The sequence below is a fragment of the Heloderma suspectum genome, chromosome 2 (genome assembly GCF_057233095.1).
Source record: "Heloderma suspectum isolate Gila_16-S chromosome 2, 16-S_ref, whole genome shotgun sequence".
Classification (NCBI taxonomy): domain Eukaryota; kingdom Metazoa; phylum Chordata; class Lepidosauria; order Squamata; family Helodermatidae; genus Heloderma; species Heloderma suspectum.
The window spans coordinates 72,156,211-72,182,731 of record NC_139459.1 but is presented as its reverse complement, the minus strand read 5'-3'; the positions used below and the strand labels follow the sequence as shown (position 1 = coordinate 72,182,731).

The following is a 26,521-nucleotide window of genomic DNA, read 5'->3' as shown; positions in this document are numbered from 1 at the left end:
TGGAACATCTGTCATGACTTCGTTAGTTTCTATAAGAACTGGATCTAACTAGAACAGTAATCATATAGCCTCCTACAGGCTTAGCCTTTTGGTGAACCTTCACGGTCACATTTTAAAAAATTATTTCTAAACCCTTGCAGGAATGCTTGTAATTTGCATTTTTATTACAGCATTCAGTGATAAATATTTATAAAATTAACCATGAATACTAAGTTGATTCATGACGGCTGCAGTTCTAAACCCAGTTACTAGGAAGTGCCTTTCCCCCAACCCGGGACTTAACTTCAACATAAACATCTCCAGGATGGTAGTGCATGGCGCTCAATGTTTAACATGAATATGTAAACAAGAAAGGAATCTTGAAAACACTTACACCAGTGAAAATATCTATTTTAAAATGCTATCAAAGAAGATTGTCAAAATGTGCTTGGTCTGTTGAGGTAAACCGCACTTGAACATTTTGCCTCTGAACTTTTATTGACTGATTGATTTAATAGATTTATATGCCACTTAAGACACAATCCTATGGCCGCTAGTAAGCAGCTAGATGGCCATAGGATAGGTTGGTTCCTGGGAACTGACCTTGGAGCCCGCGCTCTGAGGTCAGTTCCTGGAGAACTGACCTCCACCCCTTCCCGTGCAACCTTGTAGGCAGTGTAAATCAGTCCCTCACTCTGTGCTCTTAAGAGCAGAGTGGAGTGGTGAAAACGGGGTGTTCCTGGGGGTGGGCCAGGGCGAGCCAGGGCAGGGAAATCAGAAATCTGGTATGACATATCTGATGTGTCGTCCGGCTGCCTCTTCCCACTCGTCGAAAGCAGGGCAGGGGGAGCAAGGAGGAGATCCGCTCCTCACCATTCCTCCCGCCCTACACTGGATAGGCAGTCCCCTGGGGTTGGAGGTGACTGTCAATCTTGATAGGATTGCTCCCTCCCCATATATATATATATATATATATATATATATATATATATATATATATAAATTCTAAACGTTTATGAGCTGATATTTGTGTGTGTGTGTGTGTGTAAATTTTAGTTTATATTTTTCAGGAGTTTGTAGATGAAATAGTGTATGACACTATATTTATTGACATTTCATTATTTAATGCTATGTTAGGAATATCGTAATTCTTTGCTATTGCTGTGGCCTACATATTTCAATAATTAACAAAATTGGAGTTGACGAATTTTGCTCAAACTACCCCAGAGTATGAGATTGGAGCGTGGCTATGTTACTATTTGATCAATAAGTAGTTAAGCTGAAGTAGTGGGAGTAAAATCAATGGAATAAATTGGCTTGAATCCAAGTACTTTGACTTAATTTTGTGGATTGGGGTGTAAATAAGCTTAACCATTCCAATTATACTTCAATTATTTTATTTTGAATTTTTTATAGCTTATTATTGTTATTCATTATCTTGATTTAAGAGTAATATACTTTCCTCAGTAGAACTAATGATACCACATGCTATACAGCACTTTCCATCCGAGGACCTCCAGATGACTGGTTTTGGGTTTTTTTTAGTGTGTGACAGAAAAGAAGAGCAACTGGCTTAACCTTAACCTTACCATTTGACTGTAAATGGTAGCCTTTTCTCTAAAGTAGTGAGACTTAAAATTGTATTTTGATATGGCTGTGGCATTCTTCTTTTTTTAAAGATTGATTGTAGAACAACATGCCCATTATAAAAGTGCCAGTGGTACACAGATTTGGCATTGTATCCAGTAATGAACATGAAAAACTTCAGCAGAGACTGTTGACTAAATATCTGGAAGCATCTTCATTTAAGAAGAAACAAGCACAAAAGTAAGTTAAAAAAAATATCTAGCAGTATTATTTTATACTGCATTCTTGTGGCACATGGACAAAGGTTTTCAATGTTTCCACAGAGTTCGTGAGTTAAACCATGAGTTAAATCATGCCTTATTAGAAACAGACCAATTGAGCTGAGGACTTTACAAGAATCTAAATGAGAGATTGGAGCATGCAGAAGTGTTTTAGGGAGGTATAGATAGGAAAATGTAGCTACTGGAGAGCCTTAAAGAACACAAGGACTTGGCATCCATTTGGATATGGGAAGATAACAACATGAAGGAGCCAAAATTCACCCCTAAGTTAAATAATCCTGTCTTCAAGACATTTAGGAGCTACGTTGCTACCTGGATCCATAGACCTACTGGGAACTCTTAAGGCTCATGCCAATATTAGCTCTCCGTTGGAGCTATCATCGGTGGAATGTGTCTGCGAGCTTTGCCCTAGGGAAACTGCGTATAGCAGTGGTGCAGAAACTCTTTCAGCCTCAGGGCTGGATTCCATTTTAGAGAAGCTCTTTGGGGCTGCATTCCAGGGGTGGGCAGAGCCAAAGGTGAAAGGGGTGAGCCCAAAAATGCCAGCATGTTTTAGCTTAAAGCTTTTACTGCCAGTAACTAAACCTTAGGAGAGGCATTTCAACCTTTTAGAATGGGGGGAAAAACTGCACTGAATGGGGGCATTGCCATCGATCCAGAGGACTGTATTGGGATCCCAGGAGGCACCCCTGGCCTAAAGCATGTATAGGGAAACTTTTGCCTGCAGACAGAATAAGGCCCGCAGAGCCTCCCTATCCAGCCCCCCTCCATGCCTCTGCTATCCAGCCCCCCTTTTCCCACTGCCTTTGTGTGCTGCATGGTGGCAAAGGGCTCCCTTTGTCACTGCACAGCATGGAGAAGCAGCAAAACGCCCATGGAGGAGGTGGTAGGTCTCCCCCTCCACAGGCAGTTCGCTGTCTTTCCAGGTTGTATGGTGCTTTGCCAGTCTGCAGCATGGAAAGACAGCAAATGTAAACTTTCCATGGGGAAAGAGAGCCATCGCTCCCTCCGCTGCCTTTCCATGTTCCATGTGAATGGAGTATCTGTGTGTGAAAAGGATGAGTAGTTGTGTGTGTGTGCGTGTGTGTGCATGTGACCAAGCAAGCAGCCATGACTGCATGTCAGGAATGGGGATGGCCCCACCCACTACAGGCGTATGGCTTCCTTGCTCAAAAAGGTGCCCCCTCCCCATTGTAGAGAGCAGTATCATTTTGTTGCCCAAAGGGAAGGCCATTTTGTTATGGTAGAATCCATACTGAGTCTCTCTGAGCTCATACCCAAGTATTTAAGGTTGTTCCAGATGTTTACTATTTCTTTATTTGTTTATGATTTCTGTTTTCTGGATTTTTGTAAACTACCTTGGTTGGTTCCAGAAAAGCAGTATAGAAAAGCAATCACTCAATCGGTTTAAAAGAGACAGCTGTGAAAGGGCTGTAATTAATTTTTAGCAGAGTTCTGTCATTTTAATTTATATACATCTTAAAATTAGTATTCCTTCCCCGCCCCCATTATTATTGTCTTTCATCATGTCACAACGGTTTCTTCATACAGTATTAATATTCTTGATGTCAGCTAATTAGGATTATTTTCTATGAAGCCTAGTTCTAGAAAAATTAATATAGCGGAGGTTTAAGATGTCAAATGAGATAAATAATTTTGGTGAATTCCAGCTTAAGGGAGGGCTAATAATTTCACTTGAAGTAATCAGTTCCAACTGCTCCTATTCTTGACAGAGTGACCTGGAATTTTAATATTTGTTAGATTCCCCTGTAGTTTGCATAGTATAAATTCAGATGCTAAGCTATTATGCATGAAATAATTTTTAAAAAATCTTTAAACATCCCATTGTTATCAATTGGTAGATTTATAACTGTAACAAGGATGGATCAGAGTGGTGGTAATTAATAAAGGAGTCATATGTTTACCTGCTAGAATGTATTGATTACTGACTAAGCTGTATCTAGGTTTTTCACTAACAGTCATTTGAAGAACTATAGCTGTGGAGAATTCTCTTGTACACCTGATGAAATTCTTACCTTGTAATTTGCTATGTATACACCTGGTATATGTTGTGTATACACCTGGTATATGTTGTGTATACACCTGGGAAGGTACAGACCATCTTGGCTTCCCATCACGCGTATACTCAGTCCAATACATGTAGGTACAATCATTAAACTTTATGGGTTATTTCTCACAAATAACTGTATTCCATGTAGGAATGCCATTATCTTTGGAACAGCACCATGATTAACTATAAGAGCAGTGTCCCATCATCAATATCTTCCTCTGGCTGCTGTTGTAACACTCTTAATAGCATTATAATTTTAGGAGAACTGTAGTTACGCTTCTGCCTCTACGATGTTTAAAGAATGTAGCTGCCACTACTGTGAAGTTTGCAGTTTTCCTTTTCAGGATCTGGTAATAAGACATATACTTTTGCCCTCTCAAAGCCATAGTGTTTTGTCGCCAGATTAAAATGTTCATATTCTTAAAAGTTGCCTTTTCTGCAAACATCAGCTATTAGTTAAAATAGTTATGTTACTTTGATGTTAAATATTCCTTAAGATGAGCTGTGATAAGCTGTATGAAGCAAACAATTAAGCTTTCCAACTTCTGCACATAAGACTACAAATGACTTCTACCTTTTCTATAATACATCATTGGTTTCAGGTAGAAGCTGTCAACTGATAAGGCCGAAGTTATTTTGTAAAATTCATACTAGTAACAACAATGCAAATTAGAGAGGATGATTTTGCCTTGGGACTTTCCTGTAGCTTAGGAGTTGCTTTGATTACTCTTTCCACAGCTGGAGAAAATCTGAAATGCCATAACTAATCTAACAGTCTTTTCTGCATCTAATGTATTCTGTATCTCAGCATTTGAAAAGTTGGAGTGTACTTCCAGATAAGGTGTTTATCACACCATTGCTTTGCATCATTCACAGAATTTTTGGGTGGGACTTGGCATTGTTGTTGTTGTTCAGTCGTTCAGTCGTGTCCGACTCCTCGTGACCCCATGGACCATAGCACGCCAGGCCTTCCTGTCCTGCACTCTCTCCTGGAGTGTGCTCAAGTTCATATTCATTGCATCGGTGATGCTATCTAGCCATCTCATCCTCTGTCGTCCCCTTCTCCTTTTGCCTTCAGTCTTTCCCAGCATCAGGGTCTTTTCCAGAGAGTTTTCTCTTCGCATTAGGTGGCCAAAATATTTGAGCTTCAGCTTCAGTATCTGTCCTTCCAATGAGCACTCAGGGTTGATTTCCTTTAGGATGGACTGATTTGACCTCCTTGCAGTCCAGGGCACTCGTAAGAGTCTTCTCCAGCACCACAGTTCGAAAGCATCAATTCTTCGGCACTCAGCCTTCCTTATAGTCCAGCTCTCACAGCCATACATTACTACTGGGAAAACCATAGCTTTGATTAGACGGACCTTTGTCGGCAAGGTGATGTCTCTGCTTCTTACTATGCTGTCTAGGTTTGCCATAGCTTTCCTCCCAAGGAGCAAGCGTCTTTTAATTTCATGGCTACAGTCACTGTCTGCGGTGATCTTGGAGCCCAAGAAAGTAAAATCTGTCACTGCTTTCATTTCTTCCCCTTCTATATGCCAGGAAGTGATGGGGCCAGATGCCATGATCTTCGTTTTTTTAATGTTGAGTTTCAAACCAGCTTTTGCACTCTCCTCTTTCACCCTCAACAAGAGGCTCTTGAGATCCTCTTCACTTTCTGCCATTAGGGTGGTATCGTCTGCATATCGGAGGTTGTTGATAATTCTCCCGGCAATCTTAATTCCGACCTGTGATTCATCCAACCCGGCGTTTCTCATGATGTACTCTGCATATAAGTTAAATAAGCAGGGTGACAATATGCAGCCTTGTCGTACTCCTTTCCCAATTTTGAACCACTCGGTTGTTCCATGTCTGGTTCTTACTGTTGCTTCTTGACCCTCGTACAGGTTTCTCAGGAGACAGATAAGGTGGTCTGGTACTCACATCACTTTAAGAATTTGCCACAGTTTGTTGTGATCCACACAATCAAAGGCTTTAGCGTAGTCAATGAAGCAGAAATAGACGTTTTTCTGGAATTCTCTTGCTTTCTCCATGATCCAGCGAACGTTGGCGATTTGATCTCTAGTTCCTCTGCCACTTCAAAACCCAGCTTGTACTTCCGGTAGTTCTCGGTTCGCATACTGCTGAAGCCTAGCTTGTAGGATTTTGAGCATCACCTTGCTGGCATGTGAAATGAGCGCAATTGTGCAGTAGTTTGAACACTCTTTGGCATTGCCCTTCTTTGGAATTGGAATGTAAACTGACCTTTTCCAGTCTTGTGGCCACTGTTGATTGTTCCAGATTTGTTGGCATATTGAATGCATCATCTTTAACAGCATCATCTCTTAGGATTTTAAATAGCTCAGCTGGAATACTGTCATCTCTGCTAGCTTTGTTGTTAGTAATGCTTCCTAAGGCCCACTTGACTTCACTCTCTAGGATGTCCGGCTCAAGTTCAGTGACCGCACTATCATGGCTATTAGGGACATTCAGATCTTTCCTGAATAGTTATTCTGTGTATTCTTGCCACCTCTTCTTAACCTCATCTGCTTCTGTGAGGTCCCTGCCTTCTTTGTCCTTTATCCTGCCTGTCTTTGCACAAAACGTTCCCTTGAGATCTCCAATTTTCTTGAAGAGATCTCTAGTCTTTCCCATTCTGTTGTTTTCCTCGATTTCTTTGCATTGTTCATTTAAGAAGGCCTTCTTGTCTCTCCTTGCTATTCTCTGGAACTCTGCATTCAGTTGGATATATCTTCCCCTTTCTCCCTTGCTTTTCGCTTCCCTTCTTTCTTCAGCTACTTGTAAAGCCTCATCAGACAGCCACTTGGCTTTCTTGCATTTCTTTTTCTTTGGGATGGATTTCGTTGCTGCCTCCTGAACAGTGTTACGGACCTCCATCCATAGTTCCTCAGGCACTCTGTCTATCAGGTCTAATCCCTGAAATCTATTCCTCACCTCCACTGTATATTCATAAGGGATATGATTTAGGTCATACATGAATGGTTTAGTGGTTTTCTCTACGTTCTTCAATTTCAGCTGAAATTTTGCAACAAGAAGCTCATGATCTGAGCCACAGTCAGCTCCAGGTCTTGTTTTTACTGACTGTATAGAGCTTCTCCATCTTTGGCTGCAAAGGACATAATCAATCTGATTTCGATATTGACCATCTGGTGATGTCCATGTGTAGAGTCGTCTCTTGTGCTGTTGGAAAAGAGTGTTTGCTATGATCAGCGTGTTCTCTTGGCAAAACTCTATTAGCTTTTGTCCTGCTTCATTTTGTACACCAAGGCCATGCCTGCCTGTTATCCCAGTGATTTCTTGACTTCCTACATTAGCATTCCAATCCCCTATGATGAAGAGGACATCTTTTTTTGGTGTTAGTTCTAGAAGATGTTGTAAGTCTTCATAGAACCGATCAACCTCAGCTTCTTCGGCATCAGTGGTTGGGGCATAGACCTGAATTACTGTGATGTGGAATAGTTTGCCTTGGATTTGTACTGAGATCATTCTATCGTTTTTAAGATTGTACCCCAGTACTGCTTTTCCCACCCTTTTGTTGACTATGAGTGCTACTCCATTTCTTCTAAGGGATTCTTGCCCACAGTAGTAGATATGATGGTCACCTGAATTAAATTCGCCCATGCCTGTCCATTTTAGTTCGCTGATTCCCAAGATGTCGATGTTCAATCTTGCCATCTCATGTTTGACCACCTCCAGCTTACCTTGATTCATTGATCTGACATTCCAGGTTCCTAAACAATATTGTTCTTTACAGCATCGGATTTTCTTTTCACCACCAGACACATCCACAGCTGAGTGTCCTTTCGGCTTTGGCCCAGCCGCTTCACTCTTTCTGGCGCTACTTGGAAATACCCTCTGCTCTTCCCCAGTAGTATAGTGGACACCTTCCGACCTGAGGGTCTCATCTTCCGGCGTCATCTCTTTTAGCCTTGTGATACGTTCCATGGGGTTTTCTTGGCAAGAATACTGGAGTGGCTTGCCATTTCCTTCTCCAGTGGACCACATTTTGTCAGAACTCTCTGCCATGACCTGTCCGTCTTGGGTGGCCCTGCATGGCATAGCTTATGGCTTCACTGAGTTACGCAAGTCTCTTCTGACGATGAGAAAATGACGATGGGAGGACCCATTGAAGTTTGGGTGCCGCATGGAGTGCCACAAATTTTGGGATCAGGAGGAGGAAGCAAATTTCTCAACCCAGCCCGGCATTCCCGATATGAAATAGGTTTACTAACAAACGAAAACCTCACTTTTAAGGCTTGCTCCAGCTTTAATATCGCCACACTGCTGCCAACATTACTGGGCACAAACGGATCAGGACTCCCAGATCATGACTGCCTTGAAGTATTAGACCTGGACACCAAAGGCCGACCGGACCTTGAGGATGAACCAATAGAGGGAGCCAGAGATCTGTTTGTAGACGGATCTAGCTATATGCTGGATGGAAGGCACTACACAGGCGCGGCTGTCGTTACTCTAAGGAGAGTGTGCGTGAGGAAAGGCTGCCTCCTCATTTCTCCGCCCAATCCGCTGAACTGGTAGCCCTGACAAGAGCCCTGCAAGCCAGCAAGGGAAAGCGAGTAAATATTTATACCGATAGCAAAAATGCCTTCACCGTTGTGCATGCTCATGGGCAACTGTGGAAAGAGAGGGGATTCCTTACAGCAAATGGATCTCCAGTGGCTAATGGCGGCCTAATAGTGGATCTTCTGGATGCCCTCCAGCTACCCTCACAAGTAGCTGTTGTCCACGTCCGAGCCCATGGGAAAGAAAAAGAGGAAAAATGGAGACAGGGAAATCAGAAGGCAGATGAGGCCGCAAAAAGAGCAGCCAGAGAGGGAATCCAAGGAACATTCCTCATTCTACCCAAAAGAAAAGAGCGCCCCACATACTCCCCTGCTGAGTTACGAATGGCACAAGAACACGGAATAAGTCCCTGTGATGACGGATGGATCCAGATGACAGATGGAAGACTGCTTCTTCCACAGACCCTGCAGAGGGTTGTTCTAGAGCAAGTTCACCATTCTCTTGGACACCCTGGAGCATCAGCCATGATCGACTATTGCAAGAGGCTGTTTGTCTCCCCTGGCTTAACTGTATGCGCCCACCGACTAGCCGCAACCTGTGAAGTTTGCCAGAAAACCAACCCTCCCAGGGCACCCCCTCCTCCAAAAGGAGGGCGACCATGGGCCTACTATCCTTTCCAGAGGGCGCAGATTGATTTTGCTGAGATGCCACCATGTAGGGGTTACAGGTATTTGCTTGTAATAGTATGTCAAATGACAGGGTGGGTAGAGGCGTTTCCATGTAGGAACTGCCAAGCTAAAACTGTTGTTGCTAAATTGTTACAGGAGGTGGTGCCCCGGTTCTCCCTGCCCGAAGTTATAGAGTCCGATCAGGGCTCACATTTCACCTCAGTTATTACATGGGGGCTGGCACAAGCTCTGGGAATAGAGTGGCATTTACATTGCCCCTGGAGGCCCCAGGCAAGTGGACAGGTTGAAAGAATCAATCGGAGCCTCAAGGAGACTTTAACCAAACTCCAACGAGGGGTGAAGCTCACTTGGGTTGAGGCTCTGCCAATAGCTTTAACGAAGCTTCGAAGGATGCCAAGAAAGGACATAAAATTGTCCCCCTTTGAACTGATGTTTGGGTTCCCGCCTCGGGTACACTGCGGAAGGAGGGAGGAAGTCAAGTGGGAGGTGGGTGATCAGATGCTAAGGGATCAGTTGACTTCTCTACAGTCTGTTCTTTCACAGCTACGAGCTTATTCCGTTCCGTTTCAGAGACTGCCGTTAGATGCACCTATCCATCTCTTCCAGACGGGAGACGAGGTGTTGCTGAAAAAGTGGAATAAAGAAGCTTTAAAGGAAGGGTGGGAGGGGCCTTATTTGGTGGGACCAACCAGCCACTCGTGTGTAAAGCTTGTGGGTTCTAGTAAATGGACACATTGCAGCCGGATAAAGCCATTTAAGCGACCCTCGCTTCCTTCTGTCACTTGGAAAGAACAGGAGGACACAGGCAACGGTCCTTTGCTCCCTGGCACCCCTCTGGAAGCTGCCAAGGACACAGGCGAAGAAGCCATCCAGGAGCCACAATCGCCTGTAATATACAAGTCACAACATCTGGGAAAAGCTCGGGTTCGAATTACAAAAAACTTGTAATATGAAGCAAGTATTGTGGGTGGTGTTGGTAATGTTGGTTAAAGAAATATTAACGTGGATGGTGATACCTCAAGGACTTGGGCTTGACAGCTTTAAGATAAAACCCCGAAATGTCACACCAACACCCCTCAGACCACTTCTGGTACAGATCCCTGAGAAAGAGAGGCGTCCCTGGAGAACCAGGTTAGGGATCCCAATAACAGAGGAAACTGATAATGTGTGGTTAGAGTGGATAAAGTATACAGCCAAGTCTTTAAATAAGTCTGACTGTTTTGTTTGTGCCACAGGGAGATCTGTGGCAAAGGTGCTGCCCTTTCCACTGGGATGGGACACTCCTTCCCTCCTCACCTGCGTGATCCGTTTGTTCCAACACCCTGATGCATGGGGAGAGGAGGAATGCCAAACCCTCAATAAATTATACCCCCCACTCAAATCAAAGGATCGTGTCAGACCTTCCACAGTCTTCCTGCAAAGAAGAAACCATACCGGATGCATACACCGAAACCTTGCAGACACAGAGGGGCGTATAGGGAACCTGACGAGTAAAGTAAGATGTGTTAATTCTACCCACTTTAGGAATAATTCCCTTTCAATCCCACGAGCTGATCTCTGGTGGTATTGTGGTGGCCTAGAGTTGTATGAGGTATTGCCCTCCAATTGGTCCGGAGCTTGTGGGTTAGTTCAGTTGGCAGTCCCCTTTTCAATTGCATACCATCCAGCAGAGAAGACTAGCCAACCCCGGCAGAAACGATCAGTAACCCCTTTTGATGATCAAATATATATTGACTCTATAGGAGTACCAAGGGGAGTGCCAGATGAGTTCAAAGGAAGAAATAAAATTTCTGCAGGATTTGAATCTACCCTGTTTTGGTGGGTGACCATTAACAAAAATGTAGATTGGATCAATTACGTTTATTATAATCAGCAGAGGTTTATAAACTATACTCGAGATGCTGTAAAAGGATTGGCTGAGCAGCTAGATGCCACCAGCCAAATGGCTTGGGAAAATCGGCGTGTTCTTGATATGATGTTAGCAGAAAAAGGAGGGGTTTGTGTCATGCTAGGTGGACGGTGTTGCACCTTCATCCCTAACAACACTGCCCCAGATGGCACGGTAACAAGGGCTTTGCAGGGTCTCACCGCCTTGTCTGAAGAATTAGCCGAGAATTCAGGGATTAACAACCCCGTGACTGACTGGTTGGAGAGATGGTTTGGAAAATGGAAACACCTAGCAGCCTCAATCCTTATTTCGCTTGTAGTGATGATAGGAGTTTTAGCGTTATTTGGTTGTTGCATTATCCCCTGCGCTAGAGGCTTATCCCAGCGGTTAATTGAAACCGCTCTGTCAAAACAGATGCTCTTGCTTTATTGTGCTGATAAAGAAACTCCGTTTTAAATGCTTTAAGACGTGAATAAAGACTTAAAGGAGGGAATTGTTAGAAAAAGGAGACTCCATAACCATTGGCGTCTCAAGTTACGTAAGAGCCCGAGTGGCGGGAAAATATAGGCGGAGCAAAAAGGGAATCATACTGACGCACTCATGACTAACGGCTTGGTAAGCTGATAGTGACTGTTTATTGGATATTAACTTAGTGAGCCGATGTACTAACTGTTTCATTGGTTACTGGTGAGAACAATAGAAGCGATATGATATAAAAGGCTTTTGCACACGTGTCTCGGGGTCCAGACTGCTCTGCACCCGTTTTGCAAAACGTTCAATAAAATAGTGTTGGATCCACTGCTGCCTGCCTGGCATTCTTTTCTTCTAAACCGAAAGCAAGGACTTTTTATCTAACACGTGTGCATTTTATCCTCCTTCCTTCCAGCTCTGCAAAATGGTTTGGCCAGGTCTTAAGCAGTGTGGGTACTCGAAAGACCTGGGAATGCTTACAGCAGGAATATCTTGATGATGATCTCATAGAGTTGGGGCCTGAGGGCAAATCCTCCCCTTTGTCTCATGGATAGGCCGTATGAATTCATCTGCTGGTTTTTACCAAGGTTTAAATATCAACTGTTTAGAAGTTATCAGATTTCTGGTAATATTGAGACCGTTAGCAACAAATAAAGTTCTGTGAATTAAGAATATAAAACAGCATTCCACACTGCACGTAAACTCAAATATGGCTTTTAAGATTAAATAAGCTTTTAATTGGTATATTTTATACTTGGAATTTTGATTCTATGTATTTATGAAATGCCATATTAAACTGAAATTCTTTACTGGATACTTTTTCAGGAATCCATTTGAACTTACAGAAGTATTCATCGAGGATTTCAATGCCTCACTAAAAACAGAAAGAAAAGAAAAATTCATAGAGCTGGCTAAAAAAATGCTTGCCAGATGCAAGGTTTGTATACACAAGACTTGCAGGATTTCTAAAATGACATTCATAAAGACCATCTGTTGATCTCAAATTCCTTCTGTAGTGCTTCTTGGCTAAGAATTAATGTAAACATTTCTAATACAGAATTTTCTTTATTTACTTTTTAATGTGACTTTTAAGTGCAAAAGACAATTTTTGTTGTGTTTGGCAAAATGCTATTTGACAAGAATGCTGTTCTGATGTTAATGTTATATACTATGTTGTATTCTGTGTTGCATTCTGTTTTTTTAATTCAACAAAAAGAAGGTAGTGCATGGAAACAAAGCAGTCGTTTGAATTGAAAAGATACTTTAAAAGCAATAACACTGCCCTTCAAAAAACACATTCAGTAAACAATCAAGAGCGCTGTGGGACTAGTTATTTCTACTGCTATCCAAATGGAAATATTATACGTTTTTGTGGCAAGCTTAAGAAATTATTTGCATATTATAGATGTTCAGTAGGTGCTTTTCCTTGTAATCTGCCTCCCTCTTTTCCCTGTACACCTGGTGAGGAGAATGCAAGCTTCAGTATTGTGTAGTATTTACTGATAAATAAAGCAACCTTATTTCTTTCTTTCTTATGTTTCTATAACATGCCTTCAACAAAGTTACACAACACCACTGAAAAGTAGAGTGAACAAAAAATATTTTGGAATATTTTCCACAGGCTGATAGGCTCAAGCACATACAAGTTTCTCTTGGGTAGAGTTCCAAAATGTGGAAGTCACCACTGAAAAGACCCTCTTGTACACCTTTGTCAATTTGTCATAATGAAGAAATACCAAGTGGCACCTTCTCAGCATATGTCAAAGAATGAGGGTATGTGGAAATACATGGAGAGAGAAAGAGATTCTGCCAGATATGCAGGATCCTGACTGCAAACAAACAAACAAACAAACAAACAAAAACTCTATAGGTTCTCATTTATTTATTTATTGCATTTATATCCCGCCATTTTTCCTCTTGCAAGGAACCCAAGGCGGCTTACATTATCTTCCTCCTCCTCTCCATTTTATCCTCACAACAACAACCCTGTGAGGAAGGTTGGGCTGAGAGTCTGTGATGGGCCCAAAGTCACCCAGTGAGCTTCCATGGCTGAGTGGGGACTAGAATCCGGATCTCCTGATGCCCAGTCCAACACTCTAGCCACTACATCACACTGGCTCTCTTTGAATAGTGCTTTGAACCAAACCTGGAAGCACAAAAGAAGCAGGGCCCTTTGCTATTGAATTGGTTAGATGTGTTCTTTTCACCCTGTATTTGTCAATAAACAGGAGGCTGTATTTTGCACCAACTGAAATTACCTTCAAGGGCAGACCATGTAAAATGCATTATGGTTTTCAGTCCTAGAGGTTACAAATGCATGGAAGTTTGCCAGTTCCCGGTGCTTTATAATGAGCTTAGGAAGCTGTTGTCATCCCATGCTCAAAGAAGGACCTCCTCTGCTGGATTAAACGTTGTTGATCCAAATCACTCCTTATCACGCTGCAGCACAAGCTCTAGGAACATGCCCATACTAAGGGGCTAACCTAATTGCCTCTAGACCACCAGCACTTCTATCTTGTTTGGATTCAGTTTCAGTTTGTTTCTCTTCATGTGGTTGGCCGCTGCTACCTGGTGCTGTTTAAACACCGAAAATGCTGTTCCTTGACTGCTGGAGAAAGGTATAGCTAGGTTTCAAATCTATGTATCGAAACTTAGGTCAGGCATGGGGAAGGTTGGACTGCGACTTCCTCACCCTTGGCTATTCTGGCTGGGCTGAGGGGGGTTGCAGTCCAATAACCTCTGGAGGGCACGTATTCCCCATCCCTGACTGTTCTAGCCTAACTGCTACATATCAAAATCTAATCCAAGCCTATGGACAATCCCTGCCTCTGGATGTTCTGTAGGTTGTTCCTCCATTGACATTTTACAATGTGCACTCATACAAATCACTCTTCTATCAAAAATGTATGTAGTTACTTTTGGGAAAGGTATAGGGAATGCTAAGAGAGTATGCCTATTTACACCAGTTGCTGGGGAATATGGGCAGAAGGGTGCTGTTTCCCTCATGTCTTGTTTGTGGGTTACCAAAATAGAACAGCACTGTTTTCCTGGCTGTTGCTGTTTTAAGCAATAATGGCTAGTTAATGTTCTACAAAGTAAGCATGATTTTGTCCTTTTGGAACTATTATTTGTATTAATATGCAAATTTAATCAATCAGTTTGATAATGATTCACACAGTTGATTTAAATGTATATGCAAAAGCCTGCTTGGCTATTGAGAAATAAACTGAACAGATCTAACTGAAATCTACTTAATCAAGGGACAGCCCCAGTAAAAGCACCAAGGGAAGAAAGTAAGTTTGGAGAAGTGGAAAATTCCCTCAGCATGCTACAGATCTGTAGATTCTGCCATTTCTGAAATTTGGCAGTCGTTACCTTAATAATCTTTACTGAACTGTACCAGTGATCATTTGGACTGAAATGAGAGACTCACTGATGCAGGTAGCCAACAGACACCACTGGGTAAAATTCTATGTTGGAGTGCAAAAAAACAATAAAGCAGAAAAGATTGCTTCTATAAAGTATGTCCCATTGCTCATACAGAGAGCTAAGGACCTGAAACAGATAATAAAAGCCAGAGCTCCTGGGCTGAATATAGCTTTTGTTTAAGCAATGGAAAGAAACAATTTTAAAAGAAAATTACTTTAACAAAACCTCCACAGAGAGAACATCCATAAAATGGTTTGTACTAGACACCAAAAATGAATAAGACATTTCCTAACTAAAAATGACTGAAGTATTTGTTTTTAGTTTTTGTTTTCAGGTGGATGTACGAGTTTCATAAAAGAACTATAGAGTGGTAAGGGGCAACCAAGGTTGTTTTCATGCAGCCCTTGGCTTTTTAACTATTGTCTCAAGGAACACAGGAAGCTGCCTTGTACTGGGCCAGACCGTTGCTCATGTAGGCCAATATTGCCTACACCAGTGGTAGGCAACACGACACCAACGGGCACCAATATGCCCACAGGCACCTTTCCGTCGAGGTGCCCAACCCCTCCCACTTTCTTAATTTAAAAAAAAATAAAGTTGCAGGCAGCTGGGATTGCTTCAAAGCAAAGTGAGTGCCTTTAGCTGCTCCCATCTTCTTTTCCCATGAATGCCTCTGGGCCACACATGGGCCTCAGAGACATCCTTAGGAAAGGAAGATGGCAGGTGGCTGTTTGCCTATCCTTTCATCTGCAGTGTGGCCATTTTGGGGTGGCTCACAGGACAGTTTTGCAGATTCCCAAATGTGCCCCTGGCCTACACTGACTGGCAGTGGCTCTCCAGGATTTCGGGCAGGAGTTTTTCCAGCCCTACCAGGAGAAGCCAGGGTTTGGACTTGGGGCCTTCTGCATGCGATGGAGGTGCTCTACCACTGATGGAAATGATATAGGTGTGCAAGGGATGTTACTGTCGATCATTTGTCATACATTAAGGGCACAATCCTATCGGGATGCCTGTCAGCCTCTGAACTGAGGCTGATGGGCATCTTATGCAAGGTGGGAGAAGCACGGAGGCGATCTTTGCCACCAAGGTTCTGCCCTCTTGCATTTTTGCTAGATGCACATTTTTGCACATCTAGCTGAAGCTTCGGGGAAGGGGAAAGAAGGAGGCTGGGGAGGCCTGAGAATTCCTCATAAACCAGCCTCCCTGGTCCCCTCGCCTCCCCACCCACTGGCACGCCCCCTTTCCCTCCTCTCCAAGGTCACCTTTGCGACCTTGGGGAGGCAGCTGGTGAAGTTCTCTCTGCACCGGCTGTGAAGGGAAGGGGGCGGGAAGATTGGACTCCTGGGTCTGAGGTCGGAGATGGATATTCCAGGAACCTGAAATATCCTATGGCCCCCTAGACGCTGTCTAGGGGGCCATAGGATTGCTCTCAAATTCATTTAAATATAAGCAAATACCAATGAATAGTATAGAAACTGAAAAAGACCTTCCCTTCTTTTCTCATGTTGTTTAAATGCTGATCAAGTGGCAGTGGCAAACCTGTGCTCGACAGGGATTAATCCCCGTCATAGAAGACTAGTATTTATGACTCCAACCAAATTAGTTTTCAAGAGCAAACCAGAGATGCCTGGAGAACATGGAATATATCTTGGTGGGATTGGCTGCTTTGGTTCAGTCCTACTTTGCTGGTAGCACAAGAGCCTCTTCACAACATGGCTCAGCGCAAGTCATTACTATGATATGGAGCTAGTAATTAATTGCTTTTGTTGCAAGGTACTTCAGGTGGTAATAACAGTATAATTATAGCTAAGCATTTATCTTCTTATTTAAGTGCTAACCGGAGGGATTAAACATCGCTACCTTGTTAGCTCCAGCTATTGTGTTTTGCACCAGCAATCTCTTAATAACACTGTTTTTCAGTATGCACAAACTCCATTGTAAGGAAATTGATTTTTGAAATGATTTTTTTATTCTAAGTTTCTCTCCCCCTCACCCCCTTTGCCACCTTACCCTTTTTCTTCCAAACAGAGACGATCAGGTCTTAGCACATTAGGTTCTGGGAAGTATGTGGATCTTCCAGTAGCATGGACTGAGGCAATTATATTATCACAGTGCAAAGGAGAAATCAGTGAAGGTATGTTTCTTCCAAATTCTGTTTTTGTTACCTACTTTCTTCTTTTTCTAGAGAAGCACTGCAAGAATTAGTACTTGAAAGAAAATGAATTCTTTCTCTCAAAGAGATTTTCATCACAATAATCTGTTTGTTGGTCTGGCAGTGCCATAGCTCCAAGGCCGTGAAACCTAGACACCTGAAATGTGGTGTGCATTACTAAGGGGACCCTTGGGTTGTACACTTCTGGGTTCAGGGCTGGCCCTACATGAGACAGACTGAGGAGCCCTCATCAAGTGACAGAGTGGGAGGAGTGGCAAATTGTGCCGCTTCCGTGTCCCTTTCCCTGCCAGGAGGGCCTACCTCCTCCTCCAGCGGGTACTCTGGAGATCCCTGCCAGCTGCTCCACTGCTGTGAGTGACTGAGAGGGGTGGGAGTAACACACTGCCCCTCCTCACGTGCTTAGCATACCCAGATTCCTGAATAGGGCTTCTGTGCTCTCTGTTTTGGGAGAGTACAGATTCCTTGTTCAGAGCCTGTGCACAGGAGCTCCTGGGCAGAGGTTTTTCCTAGTGTGCGAAGGCCAGCAGGCACATTCCTCATCCCCCTCACTTAAAGCATACATTTCTACCCAGTTTGATGGTCTGATTAGGGCTCCTGTCTTGCTTCTTGCTATATCTGCTGCTTCCTGTGCATGCATGGCCTTGTCCCATGGGTTTCAGCTGAGAAAGACGTAGATAATTTAGCTACTGGAATCATTCCTAAAAACATCCCACAGATAAAATGCCCTGCAATGAAACTGGTGCTCTGCCTAGCACCTTACGTTTTGATACTTAATTTTTTGCAATTAACAAATCCATGTATATTCAGCATTCCTCATGACAATTTTCTTTTCAAGTGGCACTGCTTTATAAGCTTTTCCTGAAATTAGACATTAATTTGGTGTAATTTAAGAAGACATTTAAACTTGTGAAGTAATTTGCCTTAAATAATGACATGTTTTAGGTTTCTACAATTATTTCTATGAATAAAAAATAGCATGATACGAAGTTCGTTTTGAAGTCTTAGGAACCCTCCTAAGAATGTGACACCCCGCCCCCCGCTCCTCACTAGAGAACAAAATATTTTGTTTTATAAAATCAGATAAGGCGAGAAGGCCTATGCAACTCTTGCACGGGCACTTTTTAAATTTAAAATTGGCATTGGAATTCGAGTGATACTGTAAATGCTTTCTGGATGAGTGATAGAGTGCTTAAATAAAGGCAATAATAATAAGAAGCATAGTAATAATAATAATACGTAGTTATCAGAATTGTCTTCCTTTGGCTTCAGTGAATGGCAAGTGGAGTGATTATAGAAAGGGTCATTCCTTCCTTGTTACATGGATGAAGAATAAGTGATCAGTTATCTCTAGTTTAAAATGGCTCATATGTAGGACAAACCAGTCATTCTCCCCCCTGTTTTATAGATATGGATATTACCTTGTTCTTTGTTAGTTTATGTACGTATTCATTGCAGAAGTAAAATGGAATGTCATTCAAAGAGATTTGGGGGCAACAGTTATATTGCTTATGACTGTTAGGAAACAAGGCCATGGAAATGCCTATGGTTATGACCGGCTCTGTAGATGCAAAGTCTTTAAATAAAAGGGCTATCTTGTTCAGTGTTCTGGGTACTAGTGATTATATTAATATTTTAAAAGAAGAAACCTTAAAAATGAAAGGCTTGTATAACTCAGCTGTTGTGTAACTCAGCTGTGTAAACTATTGGTTCTAGCCAAAGGTGCTCTTCTGTTTGCAGAAGGGCTTTTGATACAGTGGAGGCTTTCCTGAATGGAAAGGGGGAGGTGATTTTTGTTGATTCCCACTTTCCCCTTGTGTTTTCTAAAATCTGCTCCAAAGGATTGGAGAACCCTCCCAAACAATGTGGGAAGTGGTGCAGGGTTCTGCAGGCAAGATGAGGAATCTGCAAAAATAACCTCCCTGCTACTTCTGTTTGTGGGAGCCCTTGTTGGATTGAAGGGTCTTGCTTTCACAGAAGGACACCTTTGGAGCTAACCCAATAGAACTACCTGTGCCTCTCATTAAATTAGATAATATTGGATTGTGAGTAGAAGAGGAAGATCAAAAGTGTATTACAGGACATCTAATTCTCATGAAGTGATGTTCGGTATACATACTGTCATGGCTGTATCCTGATATGTACAACGGATTGAAATTATTATGGCTAGTCAGCTAGCTGTCATGGTATTATTACCATCATTAGAACTGTGGGGTTTTTTTTATAACCAGGAAAACTAAAATAGATATAGTGGTTTACTTGCTTCTTAGAGGCCTTAGATATGCCTTTGTTTCCTCTGGAGGATCCCCTTCATGTAGCGAGTCTTTTTATTTACATGGAACCATACATTAGGGCCTGTGGTTAAACAGCCTTGAAGTCATAGTTGTTTTAATCAAGTTTTATTTGTGATTGCAAGCTGCTCTGAATGCCATTTTTCTTGGTTGAAAGGTGGGGTAAGAACATAAGGAGAGCCATGTTGGATCAGACATCTAGTCCAGCTAGGCCAGCATTCTATTCTCACAGTGGCCAACCAGTTGGCCACGGGAAACTTACAAGCAGGACATGAGTGCAACAGCACCCTCCCACCCAAGTTCCCCAGCAACTGGTGTACATAGTCTCACAGCCTCTGGTACTGGAGGTAGTACATAGCCTTCAGGACTAGTAGCCATTGACTAGTATGGAGAAGCACTTCCTTTTATCTGTCCTAAATCTCCTATCAGTCAGCTTCATGGGATGACCCTGGGTTTTAGTATTATGAGAGAAGGAGAAAAAGGTCTACCTATCCACTTTCTCCACACCATGCATAATTTCGTAAACTTCTATCATTTCTCCCCTCGCTCACCTTTTTTCTAAACTGAAGAGTCCCAGATGTAACCTTTCCTCATTGGGAGTTGCTCCAGCAGACTGATCATTTTATTGCCTTTTTCTGCACTTTTTCCAGCTCTACAATATCCCTTTTTAGGTGCAATGACCAGAACTGTCCACAGTATTCTGAGTGTGGTTACACCACAGATTTGTATAAAGGGAGTATGGTCTTGGCAGTTTTATTTTAAATTCCTTTCCTAATTATGTCTAACATGGAAATTGTTTTTTCACAGCAACCACACACTAGGTCGACATTTTTATCAAGTTCTCCACCACAAGCCCAAGATATCTTTCTTGGTTACTCACTGCTAGCTCAGATCCCATCAGTGTATATGTGAAGTTGGGATTTTTTGCCCCAGCGTGCATCACTTTACACCACATTTGCCATTTAGATGCCTATTCTCCCAGTTTGGAGAGATCCTTTTGGAGCTCTTCACAATCCTTTTTTTGCTTTACCTACCCTAAATAACTTGGTATCGTTGGCAAACCTGGCCACTTCACTGTTCATTCCTAATTCCAGATTATTAATGAACAAGTTTAAGAGCATTGGTCTCAATACAGATCCCTGTGGGACCCCACAGGGTACAAATCAAATAAATAAATTTATTCCAGTGAACCCCACACACTCACAATCCAAATTCTAAAGCATGTACTGTTTATAAGCATATTTAGAAATTAAATATGAATAAGCCTTGTCCAACATTTGATAGTGACTGTGTTCCTTGATGATGAAAACTTCAGGGAAGCCACAGTTTCTTTGGAGGAGAGAACACTAGAGACAAATGGTGTCTATGTAATGGTTATTATTAACAAATGTATCATGGGTATCATGGGAGTTCAGCAGAAAATAATGCATGCAGAGCCATTTACACCACAATGGGCAGTATCCAATGCAATACTGCCACTAATGTAAACGACCTCTAATGCAACGCCAGCAAATGCTATTGGTGTTGCACTAGAGGTACCTCCTAACCAAATTCATACAGCAAAATCTAAATTTGTATCTTTGCCCACAAAGAGTCATGGCAACGTTTTCTAGACAAGGGGAACAACATTTTACTCCCTATACCTAGTAATGTGGGCATGACTTTAAGGTAGATTCCAGGAAGCTGGCCTTTGAAATTCCCAGACCCACTGCCTATTAATAAGTATTCATTGTTTTTATCAATCTTCAGTTTATAAAAGTGAAAGTTATCTCTCCACTGTGCACAGTGACATTTGAATTTATTTGAATTTTAGTCCATCATCTATTTCTGAGTTTCTTGCTGTGTGAGTCCAGCTATGAGAAATGGTCCAAAACAAGCATTTTGCTCAACTAGCTTTCCTTGCATGTTTCCCCCTTATACCCTTGACTCTGGTCCAGAAATAGTCCCCTTGCTATTTATTTTGCAAAACCACAACAGCAGTGCTATTCCTTTCATATTCAAGTTCTCAAAATATGCTAGAGGGGCAGTTTAATTTCAGACAGGATGTCCTAGGGGAGTCATCATAAATATGGACACCTGTGAGTCTCATTTGCATCTATACAGTTAAATCCAGACCACCTTCACCCCAGAAGAAGACTATTTATATAGAAGATTGGAGTACAGTTTTTCCACATAGTTTTATTTTACTGGATGAATGTAATTCTCAGAAATGTGTATCATTCTGGTCTCCATAATGTTATTCTTCCTTGATTGTAAAGCCATGTTTTGGCTGATGGGTATATTACATTTTTGGTATAGATATAAATTTAAAGTGTATAAATAACATTATATATTAAAGTAGGGGTGGGGAACCTGTAGCCTACCAGATGTTGTTTGACTGGAATTCTCATAATCTCTGACTATTGGCTATGCTGGCTGGGGCTGAGGGGAGTTGGTGGCCAACAACATCTGTTGGGCCATAGGTTCTCCACAGCTGTATTAAAGTTTTAAATGCAAAGAAAAATACTGGGACAGTATAACATCAATTTAATCAAGAAAATTAGTATAATAAATATATTTATGAGTTTGCTTTGTCAGTCTCACTGTCCAAAGCCCAACACAAATATTCAATAGTTACCAAACTTTTAGTATGACTGTTTTTGTATTTGTTGTTGTTTGGTTGGTTATTTATTAGGTTACAAATTTATTTATTTATATATAAAAACAGAAAGGCTGGGATCCTGAGTTTTATATATATAAAGAAAGGCTGGGATGCTCAATGGTGGGAACATCCCCTGAATGGAGTTTTGCTTATAGTAAGCTGTAAAGAGAGGAGGTGACTTTCACCAATGTCCCCTTTCCCACTCTTGTGCTTCCTGAAAATTGGAGGGCTGTGGGGGCCTTGAGGAGAAAGGAATCAGCAAAAATTGCCTCCTCTCCCTTCTGCCAATGGATTCTCTTCTGGATCTCAGTCCTGTCAATGGACAGAAGGAGCTCTTTTTGTGGAAGCCTAGTTAGGATCCAAGCCAGTGACAATTTCTACATACATTTCAAACATACATAGTTTTTTAAGCCCTTTGTGTTGCAACCTTCTTCAATATTTTTTTCAAATGGTGTTAATGGTCGTAACACATAGCTCCTCATTTCCTGTTTTGTATTATGTGCAATTAGCGATAGGGAGGTGGTGGACAGCCCTGCAAACTTGTAATAATGATATTATTATAATATTATGAGAGATGAAATTACATATTTTAGATAAAACATGCATTTTGAGTTTTTGAAAAGTACCACATTCTTGCCAGTTAAAAGTCTTACTACAACACTGACAGTGGTAATATTTTCAACTTAATCTGCATTTAAATTTGACCCATATCTGTAGTAATGGAAAGATTTTATCTATCTTATCCATGCTTAGAATCACAACACCTCAGACCTGAAACTTTTAAAACACATTCCTTTTAAAGTACCAAATCATTATTCCTATTCTAAACTTCTTTTTTTCTCTTTACCTGATAACTACCTATCTCTGGGCTGGGCAGAAGTAAATCAGATCTCTGGGTGATGTGCAGTAGATTGGGAAGGGGTTATAACTCCCTATTGTTTAATACCAGCAACAATCAGAACAAGGTCTGTGTTCCTTGTAAACCACAACCAGACACATGCCTCAACTTTATTTTTCTTAATTAGGTGGTATTTCCCCCCTTTTAATAGGACTATGAAGTCTGTTTAACCAGTACTAACTTGCCATTCTTTGTTTTAAGTATTAATAAAATTCATAGTACCTAAGGAAGGATTTTCACATGCTATGAAAATAAAACTATGCTATTATATTAATAATTGTATCATTGATAATTAATTAGCATTTAGTTGGGAAGCAGACTTTGTATTAGGTTCCTTAGCTATACTAATAATTTATTTGGCTTCCTCCTCAACTGTTTTAACTCTTTCTCCACACAAATCAATGGAGCAAAAACCACTCCACTAACTTGTAAGGAGAAATGAGAAGTGGTCTACTTAGGACAACCATTGATGGAGGCACCAGGCAAATTCTGTGGTTGTGTTCACAGCTACAGCTCAGCCAAGACCCATTCTGAGAAGCACTGAGACACGCTGTCATCAAGATTAGCCCTACCTAGAATGCATTAGGATGCAGTCTCAAATGACAATCACAAAACAACATATGGCCAAAAGTGTTGCAGTCTTCTCAGTAAATGACAGTGATGAAGAACATCTTTGGCTGCCTTTCCAGCCTGGAATGGGAGATACAGCATTGGATGTAGCAGCATTCGAAGGCTCCAGACTTGAATAACCATGGAAGAATTCACAAAGGAGGGGAGTCTCTAACTTCCACCCCAACCCAAATCCTTAGGGTTTTAGACACATCATTACATCATAGTGGTCTAGATTCAGCTTCATTTGGCTTACATGTGTCTTGTCAGTTGGAGACAGTATACATATGAAGACTTCTGAACTTTTTTTTTTTTTAAAGTGAGGGAAGTACAAGAAGTCAGAAGCATTCCTTTATATACTCCTCACTTTTTAAGTAGCAATATGAAAAACAAAACCATCAGTGTGCTAAGCAAAAGCTGGCAGGAGAACAAATGTTACAAATTACCTCAATAATCAGTGTACTTTGCACATTCTTGGTAGCCTGTTTCATTTTATTAATTTAAATGGCTTTATTATGCAATAGGATTTAATTCATAGTCTAGCATAAACATTTCAGCAACTGTTGAACAAAATTATGAAAGAGATGAGCCTTAATTACTTTTTCATCGAAGTGATAATCAGAAAAGGCAAACAATCTGGGGGAAATTGATGTAACACTTGTTTTATTTGTTCATAACTTGGCAAGCGTTGTGTTGCAGGTGTGATGAGAGTAGTGTATGAAATATTGAAGCTCTGTAGAGGGAGCTCTTTATTTGAATTTGTTTTTCATTTTATTTTTTACTTCAGAAGCTTTTGAAATTCTTGCAATTTCCTTGGACCATGCCCCTGTTGTTCCAGACCAGATCCCGGTTTTATTTTTCATCGCAGAATCCGTTTTGTATAAACTCTGTTATGATGCAGTAGAGAAGCCATATCTATTCTCATGTGAAATCAAGTTGTGCAAGGTAGGTTGTATTTTTAAGAGTAATATGCTCACTGTTTCCATACATGGGTGCTTAATCTTCAGTGGCATTATAGCCTTTGCAGATCAATATCCCTTTACTACGATCTTACATCAGGAGAGTCTTTGCTCCCTTGTGGAAATTGCATGTAGTATCATCCAGGGCAGGGCTTCTCAGTTGTGCAGCTGCAGCCGCAGAACACTCTCCCTGTGGAAGGCCTGCCTGGCTAAAACCCCATTCAGCTTGGGATAGCATGACGACTTTGTTGTTCTTCCTGGCCTTTTAGATTTTCTGGAGCAGGGAAATGATGTTTGCATTGATCTTTGCATTTTTTAATTTAATGTTGTACACTGACTTGAATGATGTATAGCAGAAAAGTGGTAAAGAAATGTTACTTCTGTTTTTTTTTAAAGTTAAAATACTTCATTTATCAGAACCATAGTGGCACAGCACTATGGCTTTGGTAGTGATTTACATCAGTGCAAATAGCATGATTCAGTGTACCATCACTGATATATAAACCTGATACTATACTTGATGTACTAACCGAAGACAGACAGTTGCTTCTTCTGGACCCAAATGCAAAGTCTTTGCTATGGAAGTGAATTGTGGACACTGCAGTTTATACTGCTCAGCTTTTATATTGGAGAAAATGATTTGCACCAACACGTTGAAGTAAAAGCAGTGCACTTTTCTGCTTTATGCTATCATCTTTATAACTTGTTCCATCTTGAATTTTTATCTCCCTGAATTCATTGGTTTTGAGTAGTCCATAAAGAAATATCTTGTGAAATACAGTTTCTGCTTTCAAGTGAGACTTTAATGAGATGCTCTAAAACACGTATGAAAAGGAGGGGGCAGGGGGTTGGTTCTCAATGCATATGGTAAGCTAATAATTTCAGTGATTATCTTGCACAATGTGCTTCTCACTATTTAAATGATGTGACCTCTTTATTCTCCCATATGGCTTAGCAGTAACTAAGATGTATTATGTTAGGTCACATAATCTTAAAGTAGCAGCAAGAGATTTATGCATTCAAGAGAGAGGATGAAATTGAAGCCATGTAAATGAGACTGTCCAAATGAGAGCATTTACTTCTGAAAGCTGAACAAGACCTGCAGGATAATTGAAGAACTGACTGGTACATCATTGTTTAATGGTTTAGCCCTGAACTTCAATCATGTACCTCTCTCTTATCATTCATAGTGCCCTTTCAAACAACACATTTTTGTCTTGACTGCAATAATTTCCTTGTTAAAACTTTTTGAGAATGGTGAGCCATAGGATCTGCTCGCCAACAACTCCAGGGACATTTTGGATGGAAATGATGCTCCCACTCAAACCGATGAGCACTTTGTTTTACTTATGCTTTGTAAACATGATCCATCCCTGCATCAAAAGAGGCCAGTTTCTCACTTCCCCAACTTGGCATGTGTGCATAGGCACAGACACACCGATACACTGTAGCACACTGGGCCATTACAAGGGATAAGAGGACAGCACATGCCTCCAGTATCCTCATCCAGTCCTTCTCTTTCCTGGATGCACATTACTCAAGAGCAAGCAATAGAGAACAGGGCTATATTGAGCCCTATGTCTATTCCTCTGTGCGTGGGTAGCTGTGCCTGCTCAGGTATGGGTTTTGTCCTAAGTCTTTAGTTGATTACACAAAACACAGTTAACTGGAGATTCTTGTAGAACTAGATGTCTTCTGATATATATGTAATATAATAACGAGTTAACACCAAACCCAAGGAATCCATAAGACACTAGGTTCTTAATGTACTTTACTGCCTGAGGGACTTGTAAGGGTTCCACTATACATTTTGTGATCTGCCCAGGGAGCTTCGGCTATTGGGCAGTATAGAACTGCAATAAAAAGTAGAGATGGAAATATCTATTCCAAGCAGGTTTAGGTTAGGTCTTCAGTGGGAAATCTAAATCCTTTGACACTTTCCCCAGATATGGGCCCTGTGCATGGCAATTGAATATAAGGCTCAGGAAATATGGGGTGTAACCACTATAATGGTTAGCATTGCACTGTTTCTCAAGG

The 26,521-nt window shown here is 41.5% G+C and overlaps 1 protein-coding gene across 1 annotated transcript in view; it reads left to right on the top strand.

Annotated features, from left to right (window-relative positions):
* TMEM232 (transmembrane protein 232) overlaps positions 1 to 26,521 on the top strand; it is a 195,490-nt gene that overhangs the window by 20,867 nt on the left and 148,102 nt on the right. The window contains exons 2-5 of the mRNA XM_084832088.1: positions 1,659 to 1,806; positions 12,313 to 12,424; positions 16,945 to 17,050; positions 24,313 to 24,470. Of these exons, the coding sequence (XP_084688214.1) occupies positions 1,676 to 1,806; positions 12,313 to 12,424; positions 16,945 to 17,050; positions 24,313 to 24,470 (507 nt within the window). The 5' untranslated portion in view covers positions 1,659 to 1,675. The remainder of the gene's footprint in view (positions 1 to 1,658; positions 1,807 to 12,312; positions 12,425 to 16,944; positions 17,051 to 24,312; positions 24,471 to 26,521) is intronic.